Below are 14,173 nucleotides of genomic sequence, written 5' to 3' on the forward strand. Positions count from 1 at the left end.
TGACCTCGTGGACACGCCTCCTCTCCAGGCCGTCCAAGAGATACCTGTGCATCCCAGGTAAAAGCGTGTCTGCAGAGGGAGCTTCCTCCACTGCAGGAGAAATAAGCACTCTCAAACCAGAGCATGTGGATCGCCTCGTGTTCTTACACAAGAACCTGCAAATTCCCAAATGCTGAGCAGTGACCAGTGTTGTGCTCACATTTTACTTCTACTGAAAAGGTCGAAAGGCTCATTTTACATTGACACTGGGATTTAACATTTTCACACAAATATGGGTTTGGCTCAACCGATACCATTAATTTTGGTTTACAATTTAATTTAATGTTAAGACATTTATGTTTACATTTTTATATTATTTTCTTTTATGAACAAGTACCACATAAATATACACTTTATACACTACACTATATACACTACTGTGCAGTTTAATGCTGTTTAGTATTTACTGTTGCAGTCTGTTGTCTGCTGCGTTCAGAGTCATGTTTGTGATGTTTGCCACATTCAGGAAGTGCCTTGTCACAGAGCTGCTATGTTTTTATTTATTTTTATTTATTTGTTAGTTGATTTAACATGTGTGAGCTGAAAATATAGATAGGCCTACACCATTTATTTTGGTTTACAATTAAATTTAATGTTAAGACATTTATGTTTACATTTAGATATGATTTTATGAACAAGTACCGCAGCCACTATGTGATGTAGTCTGATATTTGAAAGCAGTTTTGAAAGTTTGGATTTATCTAACTGCTTCTATTTATTGATGAAAACATGCCCATATGCAGTAATTTAGAAAACATTGGGGATCGAGAGCCGTTGACAGATGAATCGTAATCAAATCGAAACCTCGAGTTTTCACATACTTTATGTGTGGTGCTCAAGGCGTTGGTGTTGTCGGGTTGCCAGTTCAGCTGGGTGAGTTGTGTTAAAGGTGACATTGTGGCGCACGGCAGCAGCGCGTCATACCTGATAAGTAGGTCAGAATGTGCAGCAGCAGGTGTAAAACTGAGATGGAGTTTTTACTGGCTATTTATTTTCACCGATGAACCGCTTAAATAGCTCAGCCTTGGGAGCTGAGACGCTGGAAGGTGTATTTCCCCAATTTAATCCGAGCATCATCTCTGTCCTGGACACACAAGGATGCAATTGGTACTGACTTCTCTGGTAAGATGGACAGACTGGTGGGGTGGATGTGCTGGGCTTGCGCGGGCTGCAGAGGGCGCTGGTTACCTGTGGGCTGGACAGCAGTGGACACACGGCTCCAGACTCCCATCAGGACCTTAATGCGAGTCATGGGGGATAAATCCATGCACAAATAAGAGATGTCGGACTCTGGACTTGAAGAAGAATGCACATTATCTGACAAAGCGTACATTTATGAACTGAGCGACTGAAAGCAGATGTTCGACTTCAATATGGAGAATAAATGGGTGTTTCTGCCACTACAGCATTTGCAGTGAAATACTGGATTTGGATTTATGCTCAAATTTGTCATTTGACACTTAAGTATAAAGCACATTAACACACAGTGTTGTTACATATATTGATATGAAATATAATTGTATATAATTATTACTAAATAATGTGATTTAATAAAAATTGATGAAGCATTTTAAATGAAGACCACTTTTCTTCATGTTCGTTCAACTGTGGTCTCAATGAGATGAGATGTAAAATGAGCTCATTAAATTACAAAATGACAGTATTTCAAATGAAATACTGAAATAAATATTACTTCACACCATATATATTAAAAAAAAAATGTGTTTACTGATCATTTATAGGATTTTTTTTTCATCAAAATGTGCCTGTCCCACACTTGGCATAGTAAAAGTGTTGTTCAAAGCCAAACAAATGTAGTTTCTATGGAAACAGGGGTTGGCAAGTGAGCACGTGGATGAGGCGGCGCCGGATGACGCTCAAGGTCAAGGAAAACAAGGTAAATATCAATTTTTCTTCCAATTTTTTTATTGTGTCCTTATCAAACAGCTTAGATTAGAAGGGTTTTACTGTTCCATAATGTCGTTATGGCCGAGCTGAAAGAGAGAAGCAAGTCACTGACCTACCCCAAGGAGAAGCAGATACTTTCAAAAGTGATTGCAGGAAGGATCATGAAGAAATATTGCCTTGGAAAATATGCTGATGGACCAACCATGCAGTGTCAGTCCAAGAAGAACTTCTTCTACCTGTCGACAGAGCCCTTCAAGATGGGAATTAAACGAGTAACATGAAATGTCCTTGAAGCAGACCACGGCAAGGGACCAGTGGGTGGTGTGGGTGCAGCATTAAAGAGGACGGCGGATGCCCGAGAGGCAAAGGGGATGGACATACAGAATGGGCACCATTAAGATCTATCAGGTATGTAATAATGCTGCACCATTAATTTTCATGAATATTTTGAATAAAAAATATATTTTCCAGATTAATGTGAACAAATACTTTCAGTAGACTCAAACTATTGGCTCAGTCCTGTCTTTCCAGCTCTGTGGTCAAGATGTTTGAGAATGGTACAGAATGTTCTGTTAAGTTGCCAACATACTATGTTTTTCAGATGCACACACCAGCCTCTGGGCAAATCATTCGGAGGGTGCTGAGCTGCTTCTGCAGAAACCTAAAACCATGCATCTGATCAGCCCAAAGTGCGTCACCTTTGTTCCTGCATCAGAGCCTTCCATGGGAGCCTCCATCAGCATCTTCAGACAAAAAAAGTCAATAACTTCTGATTTTTGATTCTAAACGGGATATGAAAATGATCTCATGATACACGGATATTCCTGTCTATTTATGAAAAGTGTCCAAAATTTGCGGGTTGAGCCCGTGATGTAATCTGGTACACACATGAGAGTGTGGTTGGATTTGTGCCAGAACCAAAACCAGTGACAGTGGCACATAAAGCTTTGTGTATCTTTTCATATGTATTACAGACTCTGATGTTTCCAATTTAAATTCATAGAGGAGAGTCAAAAGTGACCGTAGGTGCAGCGCAGCAGAGTGTAAAGGAGGGATGAACTTTACATTCATCCTTTGAAAAGAGACAGGTACCTGTGTGTCTAAATTCAATGCCCGATTTTGCCCCGACTGTTTCCAGGCATAGGGCTGTGTCCTTTGCACATGCCTCATACACTACTCACTCAAATTCAGATGTACACAAATTTTGTGAAAGCTCACAAAATAAACGTATTTTGTGATCTGCATTGTGTATGGAGGGTGGTACTATAGATGAGCTGTATTAACACTGAACCTACATGCTCCCATGTTGGTGGTTCTTTTGTGGAGCTTTGGTGGTTGAATTAAAGTTCCTGTAAAGTGAATTCAGTGATTTGTTTCCAAACACATCATACATGTTGGAAGTAAGTGCCGAAAACATGTGAAAAGACTGAACAATGGAGTACTGAATTGAGGAGTTAGGCCCTTAAACAGTTTCTCACAATTTTTGTGCTCCAGATTTTCTGGGCGGGGCTAAATCATGACCTGATGATGTACACGAGGTCATGCACGGCCCCTCCCCCTGACACTATATAAACACCAGGCCAGACTGTCGGAATCTGAGCATCAGTGGTGAAATAAGCTAAGCTGACCTCCCAGAGCTTTGGATAAAACTCTGTTTTGGGAATAAACACCTGGATTAAAAAGTGTCCTCAGGGAGGCGGTGGACCCATGCCAAGTGTTTGCATCGATTCTGTGGGTGCCTCTGGGAACATTTAAACAAACTGGAGTAACTGGAAGTTAATCCAATGTTAATATTTATATATTTTTACACGGTTAACGCTATTGGGCGTGGTACTGCCTACTTTTGCATGATTTCCAAACTTTTTTTCTGTGGTGTGACAAACTCAGAACACATTCATTTTCACCTTCCAGGTACTGTAAGACAGGGTGTTCATGTACCATCAGTGGTATCGCAACAACCACATCACTGGAAGCAAGTGCTCCAACAGGATTATCATTCATTTTACTGTTGCATTGGGTACTTTTGAACAGTTAGAGGGGCAATAACATGACCGAAATGTATTATAAATGCAAAGCCAGAATCCCACTTGACTCATTTGCGTTGCTTGAAGAACTCCCCATCTTGTAAATGCTATTGCCATTTTTTTATTATTTTTTTTGCCTGAGATTTTTTTTTTTTATACAAAGAACAGGGTTTCTTTGTTCTAGACAATTAAAGCCTTGGCTTTCTCCAAGGCTCTGCTTTTCTACGGCGCATTTCGCAATGGCGTGTGCCGGACTGGACTCTGCCTGCACAGAGAAGAGCCTCCACGACCACATTTTAATGTTTGCAGTAATGTTTGGAGGAATGGCAATTCTGACCCAAAAATCTAATATTTTACATTTTGTATGGAATTGAATATTTCAGAAACGCAGCACCAGGCAAAGCTGGTACGAGCTCAGTCACAGTATCAACCAGTTATCGTATTCTCACATAAAGAGCAAGACACAGTGATCTTAGTTCACAGATTTATTTGGTTAAACTTTTGGGGGGTAAATCAATTTCCAGGCTTTTGCAGCAATAAATCTGGTCTTAACATAGTTACTTGTGGATGGTAAGAAAAAGGAAGAACAAAGCATGCAAGAAAACATTTGCAAAACCCCGGAAGGTGCCAGACATGAAGTAATTCATTTTAATGAACTACCTTTTGCAAATACCTGAGAGACCGTTGACCATAAAATGTGTATTTCTGTATAAGTCAGTGCTCCTTCGTGCTCTCATATCGCCATGCAGGAATAAGCAAATAAAGGATCAATTAAAACAGGGAAGTTTTAATTGATCTTTCATTTTTTTTCACACGGGAATGAACCGTTAGCACTTTACATTCAATATCTATTTTGATGGTGTAGCATGTGTGTTTTGAAATGCTTCTGCTGTTTGTTTTTCACAATTTTCTTTGTTTTGTATCTTTTAAATTTAAATGTAAGTAAACAATTTTAGCCTTTCTTGACTGATCTGGTCTGATCTTGTATTTGAAGCCCACCTGTACATTCAGATCCTCCTCTTATTCATGTTGTTGGTGCAATGTGAGGAGAGCAACTACTAATCCTTGAAACAAAGCTGATGGACGTGTAGCACCATGTACTGACTCTTTTCTGATTTCTAACGATCACTAGTTACCGGACCCTATTCTTTGCAAATGTGTAATGTTTTTGTTTAACATGGGGAATGAGTACATGTGTAGACCAGACATAGAGGGAGTTTAGAAACGCCTTGAGCTGCTGCTGGAAGTAACAGATTTGGTGATTGTGGAACCACTGTAAGATGAACCACCCCCAAAGCCTGAGCTGCCACCGTAGCCGAATCCGCTGCTGGAGCTGGACAAGCCTGTGAATGTGGCAAAGAAAAGGAGGGCGTTACGAAGCGTGAATCTGTAGGTTAATGGATTCATGGATTAACCCGGTATTATCATGTCAAGGTCATTTTTCATGGTCGGTACTGCTCAGAAATAAATAAGGCCGATGAATAATTGTTGAACGCAGCAACTTACCACCACCGCCAGAGCTCTGCTGAATGTGGATGGTTGCAGTAGAACCACCTGAGGACAGTCTGTCAAAGGAATGGTACATGTTCATTTCCAGTTCAATAAATTATTCGGGACTCAACAAATTACATGACAATATCCATTCCACTTCACCTGTCCTCCTCTCCCTCCAGCAGCTTCCTGTAGGTGGCGATCTCGATGTCCAGGGCCAGCTTGACGTTCATCAGCTCCTGGTACTCGCGCACCTGGCGGGCCATGTCCTGCTTGGCTCTCTGGAGAGCATCCTCCAGGTCTCTGATGCGGAGCCTGGCGTCCTTCACCGCCAGCTCACCGCGCTCCTCGGCCTCGGCGATCTGCGACTCAAGGCTAGCCCTCTGTTGAGGAGAAAAAGCGGTAGAGTTACCCATTTAGCTAGTTGAGTCCGTTCGCCGTGCCTACTCTGAATGTTTGCCGACGCCCGGTACACCGAGGAATGCTTTCTAAGATGTACCTGTCCCTTGACGGCCTCAATCTCGTTCTGAAGACGGGCAATCATGCGGTTCAGCTCGGCGATCTCAGTCTTGGTCGTGCGAATGTCATCTCCATACTGTCCAGCGGAGGTCTCCAGCTCCTTGTACTATTAGGGCGGTGATGAAAAGGATCCAGTTAGATGGATTAGCACTTTAAGCTTCAGTCACCAGCTTGTGATGTCTGACCCAGTGGGTCTATTGTCATGTCCGTGCACACCTTCTGCTGGTACCAGGTCTCAGCCTCGGCTCTGCTGCGGTTGGCGATGTCCTCGTACTGGGCGCGGACTTCAGCAACAATGGAATCCATGTCGAGGTTACGGCTGTTGTCCATCTCCACAATGACTGAGGTGTCCTTGATCTGGCCCTGGAGCTCACGCAGCTCCTAGAGAACCAACAGCAAAATGCATTTGATTTGTATTTCTCATAAATGTGCAGTATTGCTTGATGGCCTGGAACACACGCTGTCATAAAAAAAATAAAAGACTACATACAGCCTCATAAACGGCCCTGAGGAAGTTGATTTCGTCCTGAAGAGCATCAACCTTGGCCTCCAGCTCCACCTTGTTCATGTAAGCACCATCAACATCCTGGAAAGAAAATATTCAGAAATCGTAAGCTAAGTGAATAAAAAAATATATTTCGCTTTACTAGTGGGGTTTCTCCATTCTCACCTTCTTCAGCAGCACAAACTCATTCTCCACTGATGCACGCTTGTTGATTTCATCCTCATACCTGAAGAGACACAAGCCGACCATAAAGAAGTAGCAGTCAGTGTAGCGCCAACGTCAGCCACTTCAGTAAACCAGAACAATTTCAGCCATGTAAACACCCACTTGTTCTTGAAGTCTTCAACCAGACCCTGCATGTTCCTCAGCTCTCCCTCCAGCTTCGACTTCTCGTTGCCCAGTCCATCGAGCTGTCTGCGCAGGTTGGAGATGTAGGCCTCGAACATGCCGTCGATGTTTGAGCGGGTGGTGGTCTGGTCCTGCAGGAGGCTCCACTTGGTCTCCAGCATCTTGTTCTGCTGCTCCAGGAAGCGAACCTGTGGGGGCAACAGAACACAGTTTAATTTCACTTTAAAGTGTATATATATATATATATATATATAGTTAATTTATATAAATCTATAAGTTATGTAAAGTTTTAGTGAGCAGCTGTGTCACATAAAGGTGCCACGCCTTCACTTGCATTGCTGAGTGGATAGTATCATTGTGGCAGCCACACCCTGTCCACCTCCTTAACGTGTGGATATATGGTAATCTTTAAGTACACACCTTGTTTGGGAAGGTAAATATCCTAGAAGGCATAAGTCATATAACTGTTTAATAACTTGCCTAAGATGCATAGCAACAATTTTCTTCGAACGAACCAAAAGAGTTAAAGTATATTTCTGGAATACGTGTATTCCCTTGTTCTTACATATGTGTGTGTGTGTGTGTGTGTGTGTGTGTGTGTGTGTGTGGGTGTTTGTGTGTGTGTGTGTGTGTGTGTGTGTGTGTGTGCGTGTGCGTGCGTGCCTGTGTGTGTGTGTGTGTGTGTGTGTGTGTGTGTGTGTGTGTGTGTGTGTGTGTGTGTGTGTGGCTGTAAGCGATTCAGCAAGCTCTTGTTTGGCTATGACTCATCCTACATGCTCTGTTGATATCTGAAGAGACTCTAATTCTAGTCGTAAAAAAAACGAGGTGTGGCCGGTAGAACTAAAAGACAAAGCAATACAGTTTAAAGGGACTTTCGCTCCATCGTGTGTTTGACTTTGAATTGAGGGTGTTTATTGAGTATCTGCGAACTGGACATGAAGGAAATCCTCAAGAGGTCTAAATGCGTATGAAAATGCCCATGTTGTGTGCACAGTGCGATTTGTAGAGATGAAAATCAGCTGAAGGTTGATTTTATTGCTCTGAACATGGCATTCATGTTGCCTTAACAACTAGATGATAGGTGCAGGGTGCAGACAGACTTTGGACTGTGTGAGCATGCTGCAGCTATAATTCTACGCCTGCCAGTTTCCCAGGTGAGAGATGGGTGATTCAGGCCATTAGAACCCACACCCATGTTTAGATAGTGGCCAATGTGGCTGCCATAAGCTGAGAAGCATATAAGTAACATGGGTGTGGCTCATGGTGTAAAGTTACAAAGGGATGCTTGATCAAACCTAGAGTTTTAGAGGTTGTTAACATTCCCTCACCCCAGAAACTGTAATTCATTGACTGATGCAACCATGAACAGACAGATAAGAGATATTTTGCCTATCTTATGTTCTTGCTTCCTTGCTCAAACTAGTGAAGGGTTTGCATAATATATCTCCGAAAAGCACCACCAGTAAAAACTGCAACTTGTCTGCATCTGGTGACTAGATATTGTGATAGAGTATGTCTGGAATGCTCGGAACAAATTAAGTCTAATTAGTTGTTTTGAGAATTTCGTCTTGTATACCTATATTACTTGTACGAATAATAATGCTAACAGGCTTTTTAGCTTTGGAGGCAATTTAACATCCAGATTTGTACTTCTGCTCAGTTAAAGTGCCCTTCAGGGGAGAGATGCGCTCCAGTTGGACAGCTGATATAAAATGTGCCTGTCGCCCCGAGGAAGCATGTCATCTGCAAGCAGCGCTGCCAGCATTCTAGCGCCTCGCTCCGGGTTCAGGGAAACTGACCTTGTCGATGAAGGAGGCGAAGCGGTTGTTGAGGGTCTTGATCTGCTCCTTCTCCTGGGTGCGGACGGCCTGGATGGTGGGGTCGATCGACAGGTTCAGGGGGGCCAGCAGGCTCTGGTTGACCGTGACAGCTGTGATGGGCGCTCCAACGAATCCACCGCCACCCAGTCCGCCAGCCATTCCGCTGCTGAATCCAAAGCCTGATCCACTACCCGATCCGGCCATCATTCCACTGCCCATTGCACTGCCGACTCCAAAACTTCTAATGCTGCTGGTGCGCATGCCGCCGCCACCGCTGCCGCTGATGCTGCTGCTGTAGCGGGGTGCGGATGAGGAGGATCTTGAGGAGAAGGACTTCTGCACATAACTCGTCATTTTGAGGGTTGACTCTTCTTTCACCAGGCAGAGGGACAGAAGATGAGGAGGCTTCAGGAGGCTGAGTGACTGACTGCCAGCTCCGCCTGGTTTTATAGACGTGTGGAGACCGGGGGAGGGCGGGGTCTTTCACCTGGGGCAGCAGCACTCTCACTTTTTGTGTCCACCCTCCCATCAAACTCCTCCCACCTGAGGCTGTGTAGGGACAAGAGCGGTCAGTCCTGTAAAACGAGTCGAGAGGGTTCGTCAGGAGATAAGCCCTGACACACCCTGCAGGGGCCCCTGCCGAAAAACGAAGAGAGTCAAAGGAGTTGACATTTTTGAGTGAAGCGGGCGAGCCTCCTTCTTCCGAGGTTTATTACATTTAACATAGTGAGAGTCAGAATGTGCATGAACTGCAATACTGGTTATGTAGCCTCCTCGTTGGTTGAATAATGTGATTATACATTATGCACAGCTGAGGCGAATAACTAAATGAAGTATAAAATCAAATCATTTTGCACAAAACAGCCTTGCATGTGCAATAAATAATTCCTGAATACCCCATTTGCCAACGATTTTTACCACGACTTGTGCTCTCTAGAATGCGAATACATTTCTTCCCCACCACCTACAACACACGTGAGGTGTTCCTTTCATTTCAATGGGTGTGTCACAGTTCACTGTTAGCTTCCGTCTCTACTTTTCAACATATATCGGGAGAAAACACGGGTTCTGTTCTTGTCATCGGGTATTTGTGCAGAAGTTGACGTCTTGAACCCAGGGGGGGAATAGTAATTGATTTAACATTAGTGTAGCACACACCCACATCCCACTCACAACAGCAAACACACACACACACACGCGCGTGCACACACACGCACAAGGAGGGGCACTCCCTTTTTTGAGTGGAACAGATGCACACTATCTTAGCGCTGAGGCCCAAGCAGGTCACACATACACACCATAGGTATATATCATGGAGGGTCACCGCCGTCAGTGGCCCCGGGACTAAGAATGATCAACTTTCTCCCAACCCAATTAGTTCATTTTAACAACGCCCCAACACCCACACACACACACCCACACACACACGCACACGCACACGCACACCAAGCACACAAACAAACGCACACACGCACACACACACACACACACACACACACACCCTCTTCCGAGCCCAGCACACAGATACAGACCCACACACCCACCTCAATACTCATGCCTCGACTCTTTTTCTTTTTAATAAACACTTCTTTGCTCCCCGAGGGCGCACAATGTTATGTTACTACTTGAATGATGCATTGTGTGAACACATGAACAATAAATCACGTACCCACAATAAAGGTATGGACAAGGAAGCCAAGTTGTGGAAAAGGTCAAGGAGGCGCCTGGATTTTTAAGGGCGAGGCTTGTATGATGTGAATGAGAGGAGGAAAGCGGCGGAAAGATTAATAAGTTGGCTCGAAATCTAACGTAGTTGGGTAGACGCGCCGCGCATGTGGCGTGAGTCCAGTATGTGCTCGCCTGAAATGGCAGCATTAGAGTCGGTTGAATGGTAGTACTGTACCGCTGATCTGGTGCCAATGATAAATAACAGTGATGAACCGCAGGTATAACCTAAAAATTACAGAAAACAATAAAAAAAATGAAAACAATAAAATTCTGATGGTGGCCTCCAAATCTGCAAAGAGGGCTCCGCACACACTTTATTATGACGGTGCTATTATGGAGGATGTCAGACAAAATATCTGACAAATATCATACCAATAAATTTGAATTTTTTAAGTACTGTAATTTCTGCGTAATTGTTCATTGCATTCGCACAAAAAGATTTACATTACATTTTGTCATTGATCAGACGCTTTTATCCAAAGCGACTTACAATTGTTCAAACACCGACGGACGCAGCCATCAGGAGCAATTAGGGGTTAAGTGTCTTGCTCAAGGACACTACAGCATGCTAGCAGGAGGAGCCTGGGGTCCAACCAGCAACCTTTAGATCACTAGACCACCAGCTCTACCGCCTGAGCTACCATCCCCATACATCATACTTTGTCTCTTTGTCAGTTTTTCTTGGCGGCGGTTTTGTGTCATTTCCACAGGAACGGTTGTTAATACACAATGAAGAAGTGCATGTCGTAAATGTGATTTACTGCCGACCAGGTAAAGCGTTGCCACATCCACCATCTCACCACACCACCTCAGCTCCTCTCCTCTCCACGACTTTCAAGCACTTTCAAACACCAGATATTTCACACTCAATGGCTACGGCCACATTTCATCAAGTAAGTTCAATGGGTTAGCGTTAGGGTTGCAATAAATGATTGAAAGTATGGCTTATAGACAATATTGGCAGCTGAATTGCCTCCGTAGGATTTTCTGTACTATGATATAAAAAGGCCTTGTATATGTTGTAATAACCTAAAACCTAACCTAAAAGAAAGCACCATCCTATCCCACAACAATTTGAACAATTCACATTCCAGAGTAAAAACAACATATATAGACCAAGAGGAATGAGGACGTGGACTGTGGTATGTGGCCTAAGCATAGTATAGCTTATTATCTTTTTAATTCTGCACTAATACAATATATAATGAAACAATAATTTACATAGATATTATTTGCAAAACTCATATTTGTAGGTGTGATATTTCTCAGATATTTTGTCTGACATCCTTCATAATAGTAGTCAGTCAGATATTTATCTTTTTTTTTGATAGCTTTTTTTCAGTTATTTTTAGGTTATATCTGTTGTTTATCATTATGTTTAGTATATATTGTTAAATTTATTTTATTTTGTACAGTTAACTGTTGGGTTTATTGTGTATAAAAAAATCCATATATTGCCATATTATTTTTTATAATATTTTTATTGCATGTCTTTACTATAATGTCTGCAGTTTATATATGCAATGTGTTTTTTTGAATTTCTTTAATCAGTATTCATTCATTTTGCGCTCGTATTTTTTATTCATATATTGAGCTCAGTTTAGCTTCAGCTTTTTTTGATCATACTTCTTGATGTCTTCTTTGTTGTGATCAGTCTAAAATGGAAAGGGAATTTGTAAAAAACAAACAAACAAAGAAACAAACAGGTTTGCGTGAGGAATGGAACTTGTGAAATGTTTACTGGCTGCTGTCCCTCTTAGTTGTGGCTCTATGATTACAAGGGATCAGCCAAACCCGTCGAACAGAACCTGCCACATGCCGCCAGGTCATGACTTTACTGCGCATTCTCTGTCCGTTTGGATTGTGTAATACACTTTCTCTCATACATGTCATGCTATTGTTAAAGGCTTTTCAGAGTTGTTCAACGGATTTAGAAAAATAAACCGAGAAACCGGAACGTTCCCTATTGTACAATCCTCAGGATAGTTCTGAATTTTAGATGTTTATCCTTGTTTTCTACTCACCTGATGATGTCATCGATTAATCAATTTGATCTGACGTTCATCCAATCCTCACGAACATACAGTATGTATATACTTTTTTTGGATTTAGAATATATATATTTTCTTGGATTTACAGACTTGACTTTATCTATTTTGCACAGAATATTTTTTTTTCTCATTGTACAGTCCGCATTTCTTTTCTTGTTCAATTTGTATTCTGTATTATGTTGTACATTGTTACATTGGAAATTCTATTGTTTTTGCTGCTAAAAATGTGCACAATCTCTGTAGGCACGGCGTCGTTGCATTTCACTGCATGCTTGTATGCATGTGACCAATAAAAAATCTTGAATCACCTTCTGAAAGCACAGTGAACCCAAATCACAGACAGTGATCAATTTACATTTACATTTAGCAGACGCTTTTATCCAAAGCGACTTACAATTGTTCAAACACCGACGGACGCAGCCATCAGGAGCAAAGTGTCTTGCTCAAGGACACTACAGCATGCTAGCAGGAGGAGCCTGGGATCGAACCAGCAACCTTTGGATCACGAGACCACCAGCTCTACCTCCTGAGCTACCATCCCCACCATTTAGTGATCAATCAATTTAGTTTTGCAAATCTAGTAGATGCTCATCAAATGATCTCCTTTTTTGCAAAGAGAGGGCTTCTAAAACAGACCCATGTTGACCTAAATCCTTCTGGACTTTTTATTTATTGATGTACAGTCAAAGTGCATTCCATCAGTTACTGCCACAACTGCGCAGTTTATTGCAGAAAGAAAACGTAGCAAACGTGTTAAAAAAACAACAACGAAACCTCCCACGAAATCCTGTGTCTGCACAAAGACAGCACAACGTGGTCATTGGTTTGGGCTTTGGGATGTACGGTGTCTGGGGCTTTGATTTCAACCGTGTGAGAATGTCAAAGTGTTGCAGGCAAGTTAATCGGCGAAACAGCTTTTCAACAATAATTCAAACGTGCGTTTCTTGAGTCTTTAGCTCGGCTCGCTGTGACAAGCCTGCCGCTTCGGCGAAGGTCCAAGAAGTCGTTTCGTATGATCGACGGCAATCGAGGCCTCCATTGACTCTACGAAGAACAATGGCGCAACAAAACAAAGAAAAAGCTCAAGTCTTTTGACATACACACACCCCTTGGTGATTGTTTTGGCTTCCCTTCAAGGCTTGCTGGAGTTCTGGCATCGGGGTGTGGGTGAGTCAGATTATTGTGTGGAATTAAGCTGACTCCACCCGTGCAGGAACACACCCTTACTGTAGATCTGACCCGCAGGAGGCAGGCTTACAAAAACATCTTGCGAAGAATGTAGTCGGGTTACAGTGAATTTGTGTAGCAGTGCGGCTTGGAGCTCCATAATTAAAAATCAAAAAGAGATGCGTGACATGGTTTGGCGTCAAATTAAATGTTTCGCATTGTTGCAAGCAAGTGAGAATGAACCTTATTTTTTTTAAAACAATCATTATCATTTAAGACTTACTCATTGACATACTCATTGGACTCTTAACATCATTCTACATCACTGCAGATCCCACACTTCAGCCCTGTTTTATCTGCTCAGTTGACTCACAAGGGACAATCATGATGATTGCCGCCGTGGCAACGGTATCACATTGATTTTGGGGGAATGAGCAATGACTTTACATATTATGACATTAGAAACGTGGGCATTTGCATGTCTACGATACAGTGCGTGCAAGAAAATATTGTTTGGAAGTGAAGCTTTAGGGTGACTTGTATCCTCAGGTTGGGGTTAGGGGTGGGCTTCAA

At 42.6% G+C, this 14,173-nt stretch overlaps 1 protein-coding gene across 1 annotated transcript; it reads right to left on the reverse strand.

Annotated features, from left to right (window-relative positions):
• Positions 1-4,441: 4,441 nt before the first annotated feature.
• LOC307230494 (keratin, type II cytoskeletal 8-like) lies at positions 4,442-9,060 on the reverse strand. The gene is made up of 9 exons (XM_080000921.1): positions 8,634-9,060; positions 6,814-7,022; positions 6,652-6,712; positions 6,472-6,567; positions 6,198-6,362; positions 5,962-6,087; positions 5,625-5,845; positions 5,478-5,536; positions 4,442-5,314 (listed from the first exon to the last, which is right to left on the reverse strand). The coding sequence occupies exons 1-9, from the start codon at positions 9,006-9,008 to the stop codon at positions 5,190-5,192; spliced, it is 1,437 nt and encodes a 478-aa protein (XP_079857047.1). The 5' UTR covers positions 9,009-9,060; the 3' UTR covers positions 4,442-5,189.
• Between the last annotated feature and the right edge of the window lie 5,113 nt (positions 9,061-14,173).

The sequence above is a fragment of the Zeus faber genome, assembly GCF_960531495.2.
Source record: "Zeus faber genome assembly, chromosome: 5".
Taxonomy (NCBI): Eukaryota; Metazoa; Chordata; class Actinopteri; order Zeiformes; family Zeidae; genus Zeus; species Zeus faber.